Here is a 22,932-nt window from a genome sequence, read left to right as displayed (position 1 = left end):
ACGTTAACGGCCAGAAGGCAGAACACTTCGCTGGTGCACTTCATTTCAAAATAACCAAGTACAGTTAAACTCCACCGGAGGGTGGCTAAAATTTGCCAACTTGAAAACACACGTTGTTGCTTGCTGGAATGTCGCAACAGCCGACAACGAAATCCAAACGACACAATGTGAACAGTCATGACTTGCTGGTGGATTATGTCAAAACTCAACTTTCGTGTCAAGAATCGGTGAGCCACAGACCTCGTAGCAATGGGAAGAGCCCTACACACTCCGACCGCGCGTAGAGGCCGCCAGTGGCCACGACTAAACTACGCGCCGTGGAGATTTTGTCACTGCTCCACGCCAACTGACCAACTCCCAGGCATGGAAGTAATTAAAGGACCAAATATACGCCGGCCGATGAGACGACCAACCGAACGACCAACCAACAGTCGTCACACTCCAATCTCCCTTTGTTGGACAGTTCATGTGGGTGGCCAGCGACCGGCGAGCACTGGCTGACCGCACCTCACCGGCGTTCCGTCCTCGACTTCACTGCTGCTGCATCCCGACTGCACTGCTGGTCCATCTCCAACTGACTAGTCAGACACACGACAACCCGGAAATACTATCGGTCGCTCCAGGGAGCGATACGTGCTGCTGCTGCCGCTCACAGGTAAGTAAGGCAGGACGTTCGTGACCCTAGTAAATGGAATAAGAAAACGAGGCAGCACTACAGTAATAGAAGATGACAAACAATAAATGGCACTAACACGAGCTGTGCACGCCTCACGAACATTACCTTTGTCAACATCTTTTACATTGCAGACCCACCACTCATTTGCTATAACGTCTTTTAAATTCAAAACAGAACACTCATTCCTTATATAATTTACCAATCCTGGCTTACAACTACTTTTTCTTTGAAGAGAAGATACGCAAACTAATCCATGGCACAGCCGTCAATATCCACATGCCACCATCCTACGCCAGTCTGTTTATGGATCATCTAGAGGAAACGTTCTTGGCCTCCCTAACTCCCAACTTCTTGTGTGGTTTAGGTTGATTGACTGATGAAATCTTCATGATCTGGACTCTGGCTCAAGGCACCCAATCCTCATTCCTCTGCAGTCTCAATATCTTCTCTCCTATCTGCTTCACATGGTCCTCCTCTACCAAATACGCTGCTCTCCAGGACTTGACCTAGACCTGATGGGTGGCTCCATAAATGCCTCCATCCACATTAATCCTACTTATCAACAGCACCTGCATTTCGACAACTGCCATCCCTTCCAGCCAAAAAATCCCTCCAAAACAACTTAGCCATGGAGAGATGACGTATCTGCAGTGAAACGAATTTCCTTGCCAAGTATGCCCAAGGTCTCACGAAGGCCTTCACAGACAGGCAGTACCCCCATACCTAGTCCACAAACAGATTTCAAGTGAGATATGCTCATACGTCACGAACCCTCCCGCTAACGCCAAGAATTCAATAATTAAAAATAATTAAATACAAATGTGGGCCAATCTCGTCACCAAATATCACCCTGGACAGGACCATTTAGGCTGTATACACTGTCAAGACTTCTTCTCTCATTGTGCCTTGAAATGATGGACACCCTACCAAAGTTCTTTTCAACCCCTCCTAAAGTGTTGTTCCGCCATTTACCCAATAATACAACATCCTATTTCATCAGTATGTCACTCCCTCTCTCAACTCCTTGCCACAGGAGCCATTCCTTGGGGTAGACCAAGGTGCAAGATCTGCCCAGTCCACCCACCCAGCGCTTCCCGCTTCAGTTCTGTCACAGGCTTACCCCACCCAACCAGAGGCCAGGCTTCTGTTAAATCAGCCATGTCATACACGAACTGTACTGCAAACACTGTACAGCTGTCAAATAGAATGAATGGCCGCCGCCAAACTGATGCCAAGAACAGTTTTATCAATCAGGTGGTACAACATGCAGCTGAGCACATTGCACTCAGTTTCAACGGATACTTCTCAATTCAGGCAATCTGGATCCTTCCCTCCACCACCAGCTTCTCTGATGTATGCAGATGGGAGTTATCCTGAGAACAAGTCATCCGCTCTCCAAATTGTCCTGGCCTCAGTCTCCAATGGCCCACTGTCCCACACCCTTCAGCCAACTGTTCGCTCCCTCCTCTGTTCTGTCACTCCCTCCCAATTCACGTCCCCACATCACTTTCAGAGTGCACTGCTCCCCACCGGCTCTGACAACCGTGAATCACATGACTAGCTCATGTGACTGCCACCCCTCCATCTCTGCATTCCTAGATGCAAACCCTCCTAGCCACTAGCCACTAGCCACTAAGACCCAGTACCTTTCCCTGGCTTCTACCTTCCCACCCCTCTCTCTACCCACCCCACCTGACACAACAACCACCATAAGCTAGTCCACTTGCTGAAATTCATACACCACTGGCACTGCTCGTTCAGCCAGCACCGTACAGGCGCATAGGCGTGGTTGTGTGTGTGTGTGTGTGTGTTTTACTCTAATTTGAAAAAGGATCTGCATTTACATACATATCCACAATCCACTGTATGCTGGAGGGCGATGGCGGAGGCCACTACGTAGCATTTCCTTTCCTGTTCCACTCTCAAACAGAGCGAATCACTTGCTGAATCAGCAAGTGGTGTGGAGGGAATTCTTCAGAATTACTTACCTCGTGCGAAACGCATGTCCTGTTGTGGGGCAACCGGCTATAGTTTTGAGACAAGTTATACTGTCCCAGCGGCAAGATGATCAGTTTCCCCACAACATTCAAAAATTGTGTACAATATTTCTACAGCTGCCTCATCTACTGTGCTGCCTCAGCATTAATTTCAACTGACATGTTTGCAAGCAATATTAATAAACTACACAAAATTTTCCCACGTGTGTCTCACCTGCATCATTATAATCCATTAATCCGTAAATTTCTGTTCTCTAATAAATAAACTATAGTAAATTTTAACTCTCTCTTGACATGTGTGCAAGCAATATCAATAAACTTCACACAATTTTCACACGTGTGTCTCACCTGCATCATTATAATCCGTTAATCCATAAATTTCTTTTCTCTACTAAATAAACTATAGTAATTTTTAACTCTCTCTCTCTCTCTCTCTCTCTCTCCCAACTGGCTGACTCCTCAGTACCTGGTTTATAAATTGCAGTAAATTTCCTCTCTTTAACTCGCTCTCATGTTCAATTTAAGGAGGAAACAACATTAAAACATATTACAAAGGAAATGAAATGAATGCAGTTTTATCCATGAGCTGACACTTCCCTAAGTAGCCGGAAACCTCAGTAGCTGACAATCCCAGTTGCAGACATCATCTCCCTTATATATACGCCAGTAAAATTACTCTCTCGAACTCCCTCTCATGCTCACTTTAATGAAGCAACAATATCATATTTTACAGCAAATGAAACGAATACAGTTTTTCTCTGTAGTTGACTTCACTCGGTAGGTTACATCCCCACACACCCAGCAGCTGAGACCTCCAGTAGCTGAAGTTTCCCAGTTGGTTGACACACGATGTAGCTGACATCTCCTCAGTAGCTAAAATTGTCTCACTGGTTTATACATGACACTAAAACTCCTATCTGTAATGCTTATGTCAACGAGGGAAGAACATTAGAACATAGTGCAGAGGGAGTGAAATGAATACAGTTTTCCCTTCTAAATGACACCTCCACCAGTACCTGACACCCCAACAGCTAACATCATCTCTCTGATTTATATCCACAGTAAAATTCCTCTCTCTTAACGTTTACTGTAAGTAAGCAACAACATAATATATTTCAGAGAGAATGAAAGGAACATAGTTGTCTCCTGTAGCTGACATCCCCACAAGTCCAGCAGTTGATACCCCAGTAGCTGATGTCTCACCAGTGGCTGGCACCTGCAGTATTTGACGGTTCTCCAGCAGCTGATATCCCTCTGATTTAGCTGGGACGTCCACTGGAGCGGTATTTGTCTGACTTAGAGGTTGTCCGAGGGACTGTACAACTACGACTGACCAATGGAGCTCGTCAACTGTAGCCGAGTAACAGTAGAGACACGGCTGGCAACCAAAAGGCGTGAGGCATGTGAGTCCAAGACTCACCTGGTGAGACCATTTGTACTGTCAAAACTTCGGCCACTGCGAAATGCTTTCAACAGGGGTCTTTCTAAGAATAATGACAATGGAAGTTGCAGCAAACTGGTGATTAAATTGATGAGTCTGATAATCTGGACATTGTAGTCGAATGTATATGCTGGCTACACAACATCACATTTCACACGAAGGGCTGAGACAAGACGTAGCACAAATGAGAATAGCGAGAAACAACATCAAAATCGGTGATCACATAATAGATGAAGTTAAGAAATTCTTCTTCCTTGGAAGCAAAATGACCCATGACAGATGAAGTGAGGAGGAAATAAAAGACATACTAGCACAGGCAAAAAGGACATTCCTCGCCGAGAGACGTCTTCTAGTATCAGATATAGGCCTTAATTTGAGGAATTTCTGATAATGTACATTTGGAGCACGGCGTTGTATGGTAGTGAATTATAAATTGTAGGAAAAGTGGAACAGAGGAGAATCGAAGCATCTGAAATGTAGTGCTGGAGAAGAATGCTGAAAATTTTTGGATAGATAAGGTAATAAATGAGGAGTATCTGCGAAGAATCGGCGAAGACAAGGATGTATGGAATGTACTGTCAAGATAAACGGATATGTTAAGACATCAGAGAACAACTTCCATGGTACTAGTGGGAGCTCTAGAGAGTAAAATCTGCAGGGGAAGACGGAGACTGGAATACCAACAACAGATAAGTGAGTGCATATGTTGGAAGTGCTACTCTCAGATGAATTGGTTAGCACAAAGAGGAATTCGTGGGGGACACATAAACTAGGCAGGTGACGAATGACTCAAAAGGGAATTAAATTATGGTAGTAGTGCCAAATGTGCTTTGTGCTTGATGTCTTCCATTTTATGAGAAATAATACAAATTTATTTTGCTGCGAAGTTTGAATTTTCGTTAGTGGTCAGAGATATGTTATTATACCTAGATATTATGACAAGCATTCTGTGGTGTACATGTGGGTGCTATTCTGTCATTCTGCGCAACAGATTAATCTGAGATGTATCCTTTACCCTGTGGCTCCTGCAAGATGCAATTTCCACCCCCACACTACTACAGAAGTCAGACAGACGCTCCTAACGTTCTAAAGAGAAATGTCTGAAAAACTTGCAGCAATAAATACCTTACTGGAGTCGTCTGCTGTAAGAAAATGAAAAAAAAATTCACAAAATTTCTTACGTAACTAGTGGGATACTTGGTTACTGGAGTAGTGCTAGTTAGTGTAAGAAAAACATTAGACTAACGAAAAAATTTTTTTTTCTTTTGCAAAAATTCTGAGAAATCACAATTGTACTTTTAGTTATGGACTGCACAAGTTATTTCCGGGTTCTTTTCAGAATGTGAAGTTACCTCTTAAGGATAGGATTCGCTAGCGAAATTTCTATACGAAGTTTAAGATTGTTATTGACTTGTCAGAATGGCTGAGAGCCACACCTACTCAATTTGAATAATTATCCATTAGAATGTTGCTAGGTACGGTCGAGGCTGTCGCATGTGAAATGGATGAAGTGTACTGTTGTGGAGGAAATATGGGGCTCGCAAGAGCTGTAGCACACAATACCGTAAGCTGTGATGACTGCTGTCTGCGCCGCTCACTGCTGATAAATAAGATAACTCTCGTACTGTCTGGATTGACCTTTGCCAATCAAACTCTCCCTACACCTTGATGAAGTCAACGACACCTATCAAGGACTCCTATTCTCCCCTAGTCCAACTATTGGCGTGGTACACTGGTCAGATAACCAGTCCACCATGATGGCACTCAAAAATTCGCTCGCAGGCGTTTAACTATAACTCTGTCCGTTCACACCGCACAATAAGTGTGGCGGCCAACACAGTGAACAACGCTTAATCACAAGGACTCAATATAGAGTCGCACTCCGATTTGCTCTCGACAGAGGTGCTCTCCCAGTGAAGTACTGAGGAGAGACTTGTTCCTCGCTCTTTAAGTACACGTACGAGCGCACACGCTCTCGTTACGTGTTCTCACTCCAAGAGCGACAATAGAACGGCCCCTCTCCATGCCAGACATGAAGGGGTACATCTTTCGGTCTCTTCCATTACTCCTTCAGCTCAAGGCGTCAGGAATGTCGTCTGCCAATCAGCATTGCTCTTCTAAAATGGGAGAATGACATTTCGTTTAAGGCGACCAATCCGGGAATCTGTAGCATCAGCGTTTGACGTTTGCTGTCTCCCTGTGAAAACCTTTGAAACTGCGTGCAATGTTTGTAAAGAATGTGTAGGCTGGGTGCTCCCACACAATGTAGCGGAATTTCCTTTTAAGCCAGACACAGAGTTGTTCTCCCTTTCACTCAGGCAAACGCTGTCTGCTCTACGGGCGGTTGCTGGCCGACATAGGTAGGTTGACTCGTCCTTTGAAAGGACCAGCCTCCTGGCGTGTGGTTTACCTATCCCAAACTAAAAGCTTATGTGACCGTCGTGTCTTGAATGTGTGTGTGTACGCCAGCCTAGAGTATTTCAACCTCGGTGCGCACTTGCGATTTATTTGTGATTTGCATATCATTTACATGAATTCATACAACACTGACTTTATCTTATCGAGTTTGGATTGGAATGAAGAGTCTTGATGTGTGGAATATGATTGTGAGGGAGGAATATGTAAGCAATGAATGTCAGGAGACCACGATGTCTTACATACTTCCCTCCTTCTGACAAAATTTTTGTCTGGGGTTTGTCAATGCCGAGGAAACCATTGACGAAGTCAGGCAAAAATTTTTCTTTTAGATTAGCCAATAAACTTAACAATTTTTCTAGTGATATCTTTATAATTGTTGTTTCTATTTTTTAATTCTACAATTTATGTTTTGTTGTTAGGCAAATACAGACTTTACAAAGGTTGTTATTCTTTGTTGTAGCCAGTATGTGTCTCTGTTTTTCCTTTTCATTTCCAAAAATTGTTTTTACTATATTAATTTTTCTAAACTTGTTAGTGTACAGTGTATTATGTTTTAGTGTGGTTATATCTTTTCTTTAGTTAAGCTTCGCGTGAATGTTCGCAAAAGCTCTGTTGTGTGACATGTAGTAACACAGCATAATGTGGTAAATTTTAGAACCAGAAAATCTATTGAACTGATAATTTCACTTTCTGTACTGATAGGGATAAACCATAAACACATAACACTACACTATAATGTTTACTACAAAACTTCGTACTGTCTATTGATCTGATTACAATCGGGCATAGGTTACCCTAGAAATAGCACTTTCGAATCACACACACAATGTCAATTTTGATAAAGGTAAAACACTGATAAATTTTGGTTTTTTATATTGACTTTAACTTTGCTGATCAAATCACTCTAGAACACTTCAGAATTCAAATGAATAAAAAAGAGGGGGGGGGGGACCCTGAAACTGTTATGATCACTGTATTAAAAAATTCGATTACTGAAATCATTATGTGCTCAAGATTTCCAATATATTAGTTACTACTCTTTTCATTTTATTTCCTGCTCATTTAAATACCATTATATCTGTCTCGAAATGATTAAACTTCACTACTAAATCAATATCAAAATTATCTTCCAATTTTGTCAGACCTTTGTTATTCGTCTATTAGTTCATTAACAAAAAAGTTCTTTAAACATCATTCTAACATAGCTAGGTCTGCAGGTAATTATTATTAACATAAACTTTAATTCTTCATTTCGGGACACTCGGATTGCACAACATTTGAAAAGGACCTTGGCTAGGTTAGTTGTGAGGATAATTAAATGATAGGACAGTTATGGTAAAATTTAAGTTGTTATTGAGCAGTATGGAACAAAAGTAACACTGGTCCACACGAATACAGTACTAAAAGTTTCAACCTGTTCGTATCGATGCGGCGGTTGGCGGGCGGCGAGATGGCGAGGCACGGAGCACACATACAACCACAGCAATGGCTCTTGATGTATCGGCACTTTACTTCTTCATGGCGTCGCAATACTTTTCCATTTAGTGCCTATGGAATTTAGCCATGCTGTATAGGCGTCGGAACGGCATATCCGAGGCTCAATGAAACTACGTCTTCCAGGAGAGCCTCCTCGATCCAGAACGTGTTGCTCAGACCAATGCCCAACTCCGACTACTACTGCTGAGTCCGTTATGCCGTGAAGCGCCCGTGCGCATTTTCCCGCGCTCGCCTGCCATCCACCTTTTACCGCTCCCCTTCAGACTGGGTATTCACCCGAGGTTTTGCATTCTACGTATTCTAACACATTGCCTACGTATGGACCAGACGCACAGTTACAATTTTAAACATCTTACAACAGTCTCAACATTTGTTACATTTCAATTCTATTACAATATTGCTTGACATTTGACATAAACATTAATATTCACATTGAAATTTGTTTACAGTTTCCTTAACATAATGGCATGAAACAAAAAAAATTGAAATCTGAACATCGATTACACTAATTTATCGAAAAATCTGATGGAAAAAAAATTTACTTATATGTACAATAGAACAGCGTTGTTTTTGTTACACGTTATTGACTTGGCAGAATGGCTGAGAGCAACACCTATTCAACTTGAATAATTATTCGTTAGAATGTTGCTAGGTATGGTCGAGGCTGTCGCGTGTGAAATGCATGAAGTGTACTGTTGTGAAGGAAATATGGGGCTCGCAAGAGCTGTAGCACACAATACCGTAAGTTGCGATGACTGCAGTCGGCGCTGCACGCTGCTGACAAATAAGATAACTCTCGTTCCATCTGGATTGACCTTTGCCAATCAAACTCTCCCTACGCCTTGATGAAGTCAAGGACTCCTATCAAGGACTCCTATTCCCCCCTAGTCTAACTATTGGCGTGGTACACCGGTCAGATAACCAGTCCACCGCGATGGCACTCAAAAATTCGCTCGCAGGCGTTTAATTATAACTCTGTCCGTTCACACCGCACAATAAGTGTGACGGCCAACACAGTGAACAACGCTTAATCGCAAGGACTCAATATAGAGTTGCACTCCGATTCGCCCTCGACAGAGGTGCTCTCCCCGTGATGTACTGAGGAGAGACTAGTTCCTCGCCCTTTGAGTACACGTATGAGCGCACACGCTATCGTTACGTGTTCTCGCTCCAACAGCGACAACGGAACGGCCCCTCTCCACACCAGACGTGAAGGGGTATATCTTTCGGTCTCTTCCATTACTCCTTCAGCTCAATGCGTCAGGAATATCGTCTGCCAATCAGCATTGCTCTTCTAAAACTGGAGAATGACGTTTCGTTTAAGGCGACCAATCCGGAAATCTGTAGCTTCGGCGTTTGTCGTTTGCTGTCTCCCTGTGAAAACCTCTGAAACTGCGTGCTATGTTTGTAAAGAATGCGTTGGCTGGGCGCTCCCACACAATGTAGCGGAATTTGCTTTTAAGCCAGACACAGGGTTGTTCTCCTTTTCACTTGGGCAAACGCTGTCTGCTCTACGGGCAGTCGCCGACCGACGTAGATAGGTTGACTTGTCTTCCCAAGGGACCGGCCTCCTGGCATGTGGTTTGCCTCTCCCAAACTAAAAGCTTTTGTGACAGTCGTGTCTTGAATGTGTGTGTGTACGCCAGCCTCGAGAATTTCAACCCTGGTGCGCACTTGCGATATATTTGTTATTTGCATATCGTTTACATGAATTCATACAACATTGACTTTATCTTATCTAGTTTGGGTTCGAATGAAGCGTCTTGATGTGTGGAATATGTGCGGAATATGTAAGCATGAATGTCAGGAGACCATGACGTCTTACAGCTCGTTGGATCTGTTTTGTACTCGGAATAATTATTTATTGTTATGAATAATTTTCTTGTCATAGCGAAGTTGTATTTTCTAGATATCGGTTTTTTATCTCCATGTTTTTGTAGTGTCGTCTTTGACCAAGGTTCATGTCCGTCTTGTTTCAGCACTTTCCTTGGTTATGTTGTGATGACTGTAAATGCAGCCCAATTTCCCCTAGTGTATAAAAAAAATGCAGTTTAAGTGCTACATCACCATTTAAAAAAATCTCTTCGGATCACCGTCTTCATTCCTTCATAAGATCGTGCAGCTCGTTTTTTAACTTCTGACTATGATGTCTGTGTTTTTTTCTCTACATTACATAGCTTGATTAGACGTTGGTGTTATGTAGTAGTTGGTTATAAGAAATATAGTTTTAGTGAGTCGTAGCACACAGTTTCGATTGGTGAAAACTGCCGCATTCCTTGAAAGGCCATTTTATGCTTAACCCATAGTACATTTAGGCCAAATGAAAATAAAAAGCAATACTAGGCTGCTAATAACACTGATTCTATTTTCTAGTGTGGACCACGAAACATTATCTTCGTCAACCCCAAGCTGATACTTGCTAACATGAATCATTACAGAAAATCCTGTAAGAACGATAGATGAAATCTGTTTGTACTATGAACCATCAATAACGTATTCTGACATTGAAATGACAACAACTTTTATCTACAAGTGGAGATACCATTGTAATAGTTGAGAAGAAACGGACACATTCAATTTGAGAGTGCACTGTATCTACACCAATTATAGGACTGCGTAATGGATACCTAATTGATTGACTGTTAATATAGTATAACAGAGATATTTACATACAGGGGTTAAAGTTTTTAAAATATAAAACAATGAAATTCCAATAGTTTGCAGTAGCTGCATTTATTGAAGTTGGTTAGAGACTCTCACAACCAGTTTCGCAACTTTAAAGTTGCACCTAGAGACTCTCACAACCAGTTTCGCAACTTTAAAGTTGCACCTTTTGGCATACATATTGCAGTGTCATATGGTATAAGGAGTTATAACAGAACGTCGCAGAGTAACATATGACTTGGTTTAGCAAAGTTCTCAGCTTTCTTCTGTTGGTAGAACCATCGTCAATGACGGTTGTCCTTTCTGTGTTAAAACCAGGATGAATTGTCATCATTTGACCGATTAAAATATGTTCCTGTGGGCCTATGACAAGCAACGGACGGTGCCCCTCGTAAATGTTATCTGGGAAAATACAAGGTCCGGAAGCCGACACGCTTATATGTATTTGCCACCAACAAACAGTAATTCTAGCGGCTGACAACACAAGCTACGAGATCTGCACAGTGTTTTGCCGGAGCGTGTCCGGTGTCGATTGCATGATCCTCAAGAAGGCCATTGGTGCAAGCACGTTAAAAACAACGATTATTGCATCCATTTTAAAAGGAGAGTAGCGACTGACGTAAGGGCAGCAACCATCGTGCTTATCGCGAATCTCATGGGCAACCAGTAGCCCCTCCTCCTTATTTACAAAAAAGATAAAAGGTGCACGGAAGTAATGTCTTGTATCTCGTACATTGTTCTCTTACAGGAGTTTAGGTTTCGGGAAATATGTTACCACGATGGGCTCACTAGGAGTGTCTGTTAGCAAGGGTGCCCATTCATGGGGGCAAAAAATATAGTGCAGTCAAATGATTTTCTATAAAAATGATTTAAAAGTCAGTATTGCGGTGGTTTTCAACATGGTTTGAACTGGAACTTAATTATGGTTACTTACAAGTCGCATTTCGTCTTCCAAAGTATTAAAAATACTTCATACCCCCGGTGTGCCGCCACCCCCAAAAACAATCGTATGGGCGCTCGTGTCTGTTGGGAATGTGCAACTGAACTTCTCAGACATTGTTTATACGTTTGCAGTCTTTCTTAGGTGCTAAGGAGGCTTATGGTAACATTGAAATTTCTATATGATGCCAAAACCTGTGTATTCTGGTTATACACCGAACATAGTCACCTAGTTACCGCTTTTTCTCCGCCACATTATCATAAATTTAAGTACGACAGACGGACCACTAATTTCGAAAATCATCTGTAATGGTTTACCGCAAGTGACAGACCACTACTTGTAACACACATGCCAGAGAGATCTGTAAACCATTATGCTTTCCTGTCACCTTTCTAGAGTACGCGGAAAAACTCTGTCACGTACACTACGTGACAAAAGCGCGAAGCACCTACAAGGGGAAGCATAAATGTGAGACTTGACGGGTTGAGTGGGTATGTGATGTTATTTAAGTGATTACAAAACCGAGTCAAATTTACAAAGAACTTGAGAGTAGGAGCCCAGCTGTCAGTATGACGTTGTGCCGCTTCTGTCCTGGATGCACCACTCATATGATTGGCAAGGATGTCACAAATCAGTTATATCCTCTCCTGAGGCAAGCTGACAAAGAACTGTTGTAAACGGTGCTTTACTTCCTGGACACTGACACTAGGTCAATTGACATCTGACCTACTTGCACACAAGCTATATCGGCGGTGGATCTGGCGATCTTGGGAAGTTCAAAAAATGGTTCAAATGGTTCTGAGCACTATGGGACTCAACTGCTGTGGTCATAAGTTCCCTAGAACTTAGAACTACTTAAACCTAACTAACCTAAGGACATCACACACATCCATGCCCGAGGCAGGATTCGAACCTGCGACTGTAGCGGTCGTGCGGTTCCAGACTGTAGCGCCTTTAACCGCTCGGCCACTCCGGCCGGCGATCTTGGGGAGTAATTCAACGTTACGCAGACGTCATAGGGTCACGTGCCACGTCTGTACGAGGCTTGTCCTGTTGAAAAATTGCAACACTTCACTGTAGCATGAGAGGTAATAAAAGAGGACGCAGGACGCCGCGGCGTAACGTGGGCGTTTGAGTTCTCTCAATCACTGACAGTAGTCACGGGAAGTCATATCTGATGGATCCCCCACTTATGACTCCAGCAGTAACCCCACTGTGCCTCTCTAAAACATCGGAAGAAAGGGATCTAAACCCCCCTCCCTCTCACCGGGGTCACCATACTCCATACTCGCCGACGATAGTCCTCCGGGATAGTGGAAAGACCGCTATTCACCGTTGAACGCTATATGGTGTCATTCATGAGCAGCTATGCTTCGCCGTTACAGCACCAGTCCAAACGTAGCCACGTGTGTTGTGTTAACGTCAGCCTAGGCAACGGAGGGTAATTCCCTTGTCTGGCTGCTGCTGGTCTCCGACGAATGATGCGGGACGACATAGAACGTTGCAGGAAGTTCAGTACTTGCCCTGGATTGCAGGTTTAGATGGCTCTGGCTCTGAGCACTATGGGACCCGACATCTGAGTTCATCAGTCCCCTAGAACTTAGAACTACTCAAACCTAACCAACCTACGGACATCACACACATCCATGCCCGAGGCAGGATTCGAACCTGCGACCGCAGCAGTCGCGCGGTTCCGGACTGAGGCGCCCAGAACCGCTCGGCCACCGCTGCCGGCAGGTTTAGATGAAAACCACACTTGTGAATCACAGTTTCCTTCATTCATACACGATATCTTGCAACCCATAGATGCACCTGAAAAGGTAGGTTGCGTCTCTCTAGATCCAGGAAAGGTGTTTGGCGCATACGCGTCTGACACATACGTGTGATTAGTTCGATGTACGTTTAACTAATAGAACCCAGTACTTCAGATTGGATCGAGAATTCTGAACATAAACTAAATTAGCTTATGGTGTTCCTAAACGAAATGTAATAGGAACTCAGGTGTTGACAATACGCGTAAAAGATAGGATTAGAAGCACAGTGGGGTAGGATTTCATCGCCATTGGAGGATCGTAAGGGAATTCTGGGCCTCAGGGAACATTTCCATTTAGCCCAATGAAAGGCAGCTGTATTTTAAGGAGGAAAAACGCAATGTAAGGCCCCTGCACTGCACTGGGGCGTGCCGCGTGACTAGGCCCTGGGTGATGAGGTGAGCGTGTGAATGTTTACGGGATATGTATGTATCCATGGTAGTTGCGCCTCTCCCTATCATTTCATAGATATTATACCTTATTACAATGGTTGTGGATTTTATTCCGCCGCTAGCCACAAATCGAGCAACGCTAGATTTACGGCGGTTGGGTGGAAACACACACCGTGATCAGTCGCCCTGACGGCGGGGTTCGAGGACAACCACCGAAATCAGACATTCGAAGGATTTGGGGACTAATCACAATCAACCCCGCAAGAACAGAAAACTACGTTACCATACAAGTAGCTTATTCGCCAGAAATATCAATGTCTAGCCATATCATTCGTGCTCTAGAATCACATTTGCAATACTCAAGTAACGTTTCATGGTCAGTATCAATCTTTAGAAGACAAAGGTTTACAACAAAATGGAAATAAGCGTATGGCATCGTTGGCCGGGAGGCCCCAATCTGGAAAGGTCGGCCGCCAAGTGCAAGTCTTTTTTCAGTCGACGCCACATTGAGCGACTTGCGCGTCGATGACGATGATGAAGTGATGACGTGGACAACACAACACCCAGCCCACGAGCAGAGAAAATCTCCAACCCGGCCGGGAATCGAACCCGGGCCCGCTTGCATGGGAGGCGAGCACGTTACCATCCAACTAAGCAAGCGTACAAAGGTTTGCAGTTACATCTTAAATGAAATGTACAAGCCAATGCACCGGTTCTTAATTGCAAAAACAGACACATTTCATATTTGTCAATTACGGAGCTAACTATCGCGAATGGGAGACAATGGTTTGAGTCAACCGTACGTATTTTTTATATAGATTCCCAATAAAAAATAAAAATTGGGGGGGGGGTGACGTGTGATTACCGTTTGAAAATACAAAGTTGACCCGGTCCACGCACAATGGGAGGGCGGTAGGTGGCTGTTGTAGTACAGAAAAGTATCTCATTTATCGTACGATGCGACGATGCGTCGCTTTCGAGACATTTAGCTGTCTGAAGTGAAGACAAATAACTATATAAGCGGAGTAGAGGAGAATGAACAATCATTCCATTGACTATACGGGCAGCAAATGCGTAACTTCCACTATGGGCAGATTGCTATGGCCCGGCGTTCGGAAACGAACATCTAGTAAACGGCGAACCTGCTTGCCTGTTAACGTTCTATTATCGTGAGCATCTTATGGAAAGTAGTTGCTGTGGAACCGCGAGTAGGTGACAAGTTTCAGCACCTCGACGCGTCTTCACTGAAGGTGGAGTTCTGTGGCGTTCCCGACCTGTAAAGCAGGAAAGGCGGCGATCGTACCTCAGAGTACAATGCTGGTGAAAGAACGAGTGTTAAACAGCGCACCGTTCAGCGCACATTGTTGAATGTGGAACTCCGCAGCAGCAAACGCCTACGAGTTCAAACGTTGAACCAACGACATAGTCAGTTACGATTGCAGTGGGCATAGGACCGCCAGGGTAGGATCTCAGATCAATGGAAACGTATCGCCTAGTCGTAAGAGCCACGTGTTCTATCGCAACTGCTCGATGGCCGCGTCCGGATACTCCATCATCCAGACGGCCTTCTGCTCGAAACGTGCATCACGCCACGAACACAAGTCAGTGGAAGCAGTACTGTGCTATGCGGGACATACGTCTGGGTTTTCATTTGACTTGTTATTAGTCATCATGACAGTTGCGAACCACGTTAACATTATTGCAGACCATCTGCAGCCCTTCATGTTCGTTGATTCCTTCACGCTGTGTAACTGTCCGTGATACAAGAAACGTCTTACGGTGATCGAAGAGAATAATAGTGAACTCTTGATGTATGTCATGGCGACCTAAGACTGAGGGCCCATTGGAACGGTATCCGTCCGACGAGTTGGACGGCCGTATACGACCGCAAGCGACCGAGCACTCCCAAGGCTTATAGTGCCATATACAGGCGTCCACTGCAAACATACGGCCGTACACGGACGACTGACTGACGGATGTCAGTAAAATTGCATTGCCCCGAAGTAATCGTTGCAGGCGACTGCTTGTTGTTCCTTGTGTCTGTGTAAGTTTAGCACTTCATTACCAGCTATGTGCGTAGAGAAGGTGCTAAGTGTTGTGAATGAGAGCAGGTCACCCTTGGAGTAGCAAGATAAGAGAGATCACCATCGTGATTTACAGACGAAGCTGTGGTTGAAAGTTGCAGAAGACATGAGTATGCAAGCTAAGGGCAATGGTAATCATAAGATAGCAGAAAATATAATACTGTGTGTCCCGATTTATTGAACATACGGTACGTTATGCACAGCCTACAGTGAATAAGACTCTTTAAGATATTCTAGAAATTTTATTTAAAAGCACACTGAGAATAATATAGGACTTTCCACAGTCCCGTAATCCCAGCTTGTCTACATCTGTCAGATCGTTTTAGTGCGGCTTGGCGACGGAAACAGTACGGAAAAGACATATTTTGTTATATTTTTCTGTAGAATTCTCTGCTCTCTTCGTACATCACAGATCGATTGCAAGCTCTCCATTCAGTAAAACTGTTTAAAAAATTCTGGAAGGTTATTTAAAATCAAAATTGGGAAAAACATCTTCAATCAAACGTTCACCCTACGTAACTAGTATTCTCTGAAGTCAAAATTTTAGACATGGGTGAAGAAGCAACTGTTGAAAATCTTCAGCATAAATAATAACAGCCAAACAGTTGCAGGATAAAGATTTATTGAAATCCTTGACCACGATTTCGGTATATCTAAATATACCTTCATCAGAAGCAAAAATACACTACAATCACATCCGGTAGTGGAGGTGCATAAAACAATCGTTGTCAGGCTAAGTACTGATAGTATGCCGTGTTCGCATCGACCATCTCTTCATAAATATGCTGTACAGATGGAGGTGATATTTTAACTTTCACTACTGACGACGATTGTTTTATGCACCTTCACTGCAGGATGTGATTGTAGTGTATCTTTGCTTCTGATGAAGGTATATTTAGATATACCGAAACCGTAGTCAAGAACTTCAATAAATCTTTATCCTGCAACTGTTTGGCTGTTATTATTTACCTTGAAGATTCTCTGAAGTACTCAAACCGTTTTCATTCATGTAGTTACCCTGAGCAAAATATCATAAATTTGACTAGAATGGATTACACAGCAGTGACACTGCGATTCTCGCCGAGAGATGCATAACTTCTTGTCGACTGTGTCAGATGGCAAGTAATGCAGTTCTTTGTCAATTGCGATGTTGTGAAACAAGCATATACATTTGAGTATAACTGCTACATTATCAGGCTTATCAGATTCAGCACTATTTTGTTTCAGTTTCCATTATTCCAAACTCAAATTCAATCACTTGTCGTATCTTAGAAAGACATACGTTGAAAGTAGTTTGCATTGGACCAAGTTTTGACGCTGGTAATGGTCTGGTCAGGTAAGTCTTCAGTTCAATTTCCTCGCGACTGTTGGTTGCTTGCCGAATGACGGATGTTACTCATCTGCAGTGGACGAACTTCATCGATCGACGGTAGTCGTATGACCTTACGGACAACGTGTTAGTCCGACGAATACGACCCCAGTGGAAGTCCAGACAACCGTCTGAACTGAACCTAACGGAACACATCTAGGAAGCTATTGGGCACCAGTGCTGCGTCTACAAACCGCTGGACCATAATTTACGGGAACTGCGTGACGTGCATATATTCATGGTGACACGTACCTCCGGAAACGACAAAGGACTAGTCGGGTACACGACATGCAGAATTGCTACTGTACTGCGTTCCAAACATACACCAACACGCTGTAAAGTCAGCAGTCATGTTTCGGCTTACCGGTGTGTACAGGGTGTATCATAATTAATAGCGTAAAAGCACACACTTCTAAGTACACGAGCCGGCAGGTGTAGCCGAGTGGTTCTTGGCGCTTCAGTCTGGAACCGCTAGACCACTACGGTCGCTGCTTCGAATCCTGCCTCGGGCATGGATGTGTGTGATGACCTTAGGTTAGTTAGGTTTAAATAGTTCTAAGTTCTAGGGGACTGATGACCTCAGATGTTAAGTCCCATAGTGCTCAGAGCCATTTGAACCATTTGTAAGTACACGACAGTATACTGTTTGCATCACAAGAATAAATCAGATGTAAACATTACATCATGTATTCTGCCGCGTTTGCTTGAATCTCATTGGATTCGTTCCACATGGAGCGGTAATCAAGCTCTGTCCATTACACTCAAATACGATCATCAGAATACGATGTATTCTGTGTTACACGCACATAGATTAAGCGATAATTCTGGACAACAGCTGTACCAGTGCATTGAAATTGCACAGCACTGGCCAGCCAGCTGGTCCATCTATTCTGCAATGATGTGAGCAATTGCAGTTCATACGCAAAAAGAGACGACCAGTGAAACAATATAGCTTCGAATGTCATTTAATTTTTAAGGAGAATGAAATAATATTCGGCAGAACTCGATTACCGCAGGTGACCAGACGGGAAGTATAAAATGCTCTCATTCTCACCTAACATAGTGCTCTAATTACAAATAAGGGTGATGAAAATTCCTAATTTAAACACAGGGTGATTTTTCTGAGCGAGCTATGTGTGATGCAAAAGAATACTGCAGGCACGTCTCTGTACTGCTGAATACTGAAACCACTGAAGGTATTAATTACAGTCGATAGTCTGGTAGTCTCTTAGCGCCTTCCTTATCACAGTCCTAGAAATGCATTTCACTTCTGGAATTGTCATCTACTACGTTTACAACGAGTCGATGAACAACAGAATCCGCGAAGCCACGGGGGCCCCGCATTTTCTCCTCTTATTTTATGACGCGCCGTTCTCCATCCCTCCAGCCTTCTGCAGTGACATGTACGTCTGGTAGCTTAACAGACTTCTTATTTCCCTCGACAAATCTCTTAAGTCGGCTCCAAATCCGTTCTGTTGGGTTCATATTGTAATAGTACAATGGCAAATGTAAAAATTCAGCATTTATATGGCGTGCTCGATGCTGCGAAAACGATTGTTTCTCATGTTTCTACGACACCTATCACCGTAGTACGTGTGAGGCTACGTTTGCGCCATAAAACAATGGACATAGTCCAAATATAGAGTATTTGACTTATCAGTTTTTCCTAAAAATATAAACTGTTAGGTGTTCTTAATTTTAGCAACCTTTATTAATAATCTTTCATAAAGTATTGATAATTAAGAATTTGTACTGGAAATGAAAACAGTAGTTTCGCGTGCAGTATGTAATTAGGAACAAAAGTACGTGTATTATTCAAAGAAAAAAAATGAATTTTATATTGTGAGATGTAGGTATTCCAAATTGAACGAAAAAAAGGATGACCCAGGCGAGACTTGAACCAGCGATCAATGAACTGCGCCAGTACGCTACCGATTCCGCTATACATCCAATATGTAACTGGTTCTCAGCTGTATTAAATACAGTTCCTCGGAAAACTTCAGAGCCGATTTTTGATGTAAAGTCATGAAAAACATTAAGAACAGCCTGTTTCTCGGCACTCTTGAACCGTGTTCCACATGCATTTTGCTCTATGGAACAGGAAGCAGCCTCAGCCATTTTCATACTGTGTATTAACAGCGCGACAATCAGAGTACAACAGTACAGAGACTGTGACTGTACACGACTTGTGAAATAAAAACTACATAGCTAAAGTTGATTAAGAAACAGGTTGATGGCTGTTAATACATTAGAATATTTTAAAGTTTCGTTTGACGTAACTTAGTAATAATACGTCTAATACACTAGTAGAACCTACTTCTAAGAGCGTAACAACGCCAGAGTACGTGTTTTGCGGCTTCTCACCAATTATAGCGTTTCTTTGTTTACGTTAGGTTTACTCTTATGATGAACAGGGTAAAAGAGCAAAAATAGCTCAGTAAACACAGTTCCGCAAACGAGCCGTTGACGACATGATTGTGGCTCTGTGGTTACCAGCCACCAGTGATTCGATTCTATGTAAACGCCATCCCAGAAGGTCGTTCTGTTCAGTTTTTGGCGCCGTAAGACCATCACCTGGTAAGTAAACACACGTTCAGTAAGAAATGTAGCTGATGTAGAGACTTAGGCACAGCACGCGGATCGGTGCCTAGATGACCAGGGTTTAAGTCACAGTCGCTTTTGTCGCTTTTCGCTACTCGAGATCGAAGAATGACACGAATTTTAAAACAGATTTCGTAAAAATGTGACAACGTGCCACAGAAACAAAGTTTTTCTCCCCCCACCTTTCTTTCCGCCTTCAAGAGGAGAGAGCGGGTGCGTGCAGAACTTCGTTCTTTTGAGCATTGCGAAAGCTGGCACTGGTGCAGGAAAATCCCGATTAGGCTACAAACACAAACAAGCCATAACCATCTGTCATGAAAACAAACGAAATGCCGCCTTCCGCCCCAGAAAGCAACAGCAATCACACACAGAACCAAACAACTGGGACCGAAAGCACAACAAAGTTTGGGGTTTTAACACGCTTTAACAACGTGTCACTTAGGCAAACGATATTCACTTTCCCTCCCAGCTAGTTGACCTCATTATTGATTGGGTATCCGTGGTAATACACTTATTCTCGTCAAATGCACACTGCATGTGACTGTGCATTTTAAGAAGTGATTGATAAATTTGTTTTAAGCAAAAAAAAAAAAAAATGGAACGAAGTCCTACTAGTCCTAGTGAAACTAAAAACGGACATAAAAAGGAACAAAATCTGGTACTACAATAGACGTACCAAATAAACAATTGGTGAAAATGTTATATGAATGGTGCAAAGTGCACTATACTGGAGAAGTTCAATCATTTGCGTGTAGTATGAATTCCAAAAGCATTAAAAGTTACAGAAGAAATACTTAATGAGCCAAGGAAAAAATTTGTTAAGACTTTTGCCATTCGCTTGCTCTCATTGGGACATGCGGTAAATTCAATCTGTAAATTGGAATTCCTTGGTACCTGTTCTGGGAAAAGATAACTGCTGGCTTGCTAAAAAATTTAAACTGCTTATCATTTCTGACAGTATTTTGTTTTACTAAAGATGTGATGTTTCTTGTTAATAAATTGTGTCTGAATTTTCAAAAGTCAATTTAGATTTTCACTGCATGCAAATTTCCATGAACTAAGCCCTAGAAGAGCTCTAGGACCCTAAATTGAAACATGGTCCAAATGACAGTTCTTTTATTGATAAAGTACCTCCAGAATTTCAAGAAGGTAAGTTACAGCTTCGTGGAAGCACAATACAACATTCGTTGCAGCATAGAAGAGATATTAAATACGCGACCTGCAAATCTTAGGTACCTTGCTTATAAATATAAACGGGTGACTAGCAGATTTAGATAAGACTGGAGAATTTAATATACTGTATCCTTAATACTATAAAAATGATGACCACTATGGCAATGAGCAAGTCATAGATATGTATACACACCAATGGCGGATATCGAAAAACCTCAAGGAGGGGGAGCTAAAGATATATTGAGCTACCTTTCCTTTTACTGTAATAAAAAATAATGAAGTCACATGCACAGTTTAAGAAAGTTTTACTTAAACTGATTATATACATCTACAAGACAATGCCACTTTATGATATAAAAAAGTTACACTTGTGATTCTCTTCCTTAAATGATGAATTCTGTGCGCCTGTTCTTCTTCGCAAATTGGTTAATTACATCTTCAATAGGACAATCAATGTTAGGGTGAGTGTTTAACAGAGCTGAGCCATTAAGTCGATCCTCCTTCACTGTCGACCTCAGCCATGTCTTTGTATGCCGCAGTGTTAAAAAACTTTTTACTACTGTAGTAATCGATGCAGGTAGACAAGCAAATATTTTGTACAGCATGTGCAAACTATGATAGATCTACGACCAACAGACAACGCTTACATAACAAGAACATGATCATTAAGGGCGTGCTACATATGAAAGTACAGTTACTCTATAACTCGATTCAGTCGATTCGACTGACGAAAGAAACGAACGAATAGCGTACAGGCTGACTAGCGGGGGCGGTGCGGGTGGCAATGGGGACAGCCCTGCAGCGAGGGGGGAGGGGGGGGGCGCATTATTTTTTTTTTTAAGTAGCCACTGAACAGTAGATGCAATGGAATGAATTTCGAAGAGCTAATAGAGTTCATTAGTGTTAATAAGATGACTTAAGAATTCCCTCTTATGGATTTGATTATAGAGTACGCCGCTATTATTCCGCAGAAAACACTTGACTGTGAGTGACGCTTTAGTTGCATGAACAATATAAAAACAGAAATCAGAAATAGTCTTCCTGTGGAAAGAGTTAGTAAACTGATGATTAATGCTGATGGGCCATCTCAAAATTATTTTGATTTCGAAAAGGCTTCTGTGTGGAGTATGCATAAAAACCGACGTATTCTAAAGTGATACAATGTAATTCCAAATATGCAAATCTATACTGACAGTTTCTGTAATCTAGAAGTGATATGGAACGTGTGGATCTAGAGGTGTAAAAGTTAATAGAAAAAAATAATAACATATAATTTAGCAGATTACTGTTAGGTTCAATTCAGTATAGACATATTTCACTTTTAGAACCCTCATTAATAGTATATTTTATAAAAATTTCTACTCCCATAATTTTTCACAAACTTCATATTTGCACAAATGTAAATTTTGATTACTTAATTATCTAGGTTAAGGCCTTGGATGTAATCACACCATCACGAGTGAATCCTGCTTCCTCTGCAAATAAAATGTTATTGTCAAACATTGGGTTGCCTATAGCTTTTTGCTGCATCCACTGACAGAACATTGGTCTAGGACCAAAGTCAGGCTGACTAATACACTGAACTCGCTGAAGGTTTTACGCGTACAGTGCACTGCGATGCATTATTCACCGAACACTATTGTGACTCATTCCAGGAACTTGTGTGGCAAGTCCCCTCGTCCAATTCTTGGAGAGTGTTCGATTATTTCCAGTATCTCATTTCAAGTACACGTGTAATTCGTACGGGCCCATCCGTTCCGACAGCATGTTCAAAGCTTCCAATTTCTGGGAGGCGGTGACGTACGCTTGTAAACAGACATTCGAGTAGATTTCGGGCACATTAAGCTTCGTGATACAATCATGCAACCT

General features: G+C 42.5%; 1 protein-coding gene across 1 annotated transcript in view; it reads left to right on the top strand.

Annotated features, from left to right (window-relative positions):
* The window catches only part of LOC126259215 (probable cytochrome P450 12a5, mitochondrial), a 219,296-nt gene that overhangs the window by 40,747 nt on the left and 155,617 nt on the right, over positions 1–22,932 (top strand). The window contains exon 4 of the mRNA XM_049955814.1: positions 464–655. Within this exon, the coding sequence (XP_049811771.1) occupies positions 464–655 (192 nt within the window). The remainder of the gene's footprint in view (positions 1–463; positions 656–22,932) is intronic.

Source organism: Schistocerca nitens, chromosome 5, assembly GCF_023898315.1.
Source record: "Schistocerca nitens isolate TAMUIC-IGC-003100 chromosome 5, iqSchNite1.1, whole genome shotgun sequence".
NCBI classification, from domain to species: Eukaryota; Metazoa; Arthropoda; class Insecta; order Orthoptera; family Acrididae; genus Schistocerca; species Schistocerca nitens.
This window is presented reverse-complemented; position numbering and strand designations above follow the sequence as displayed.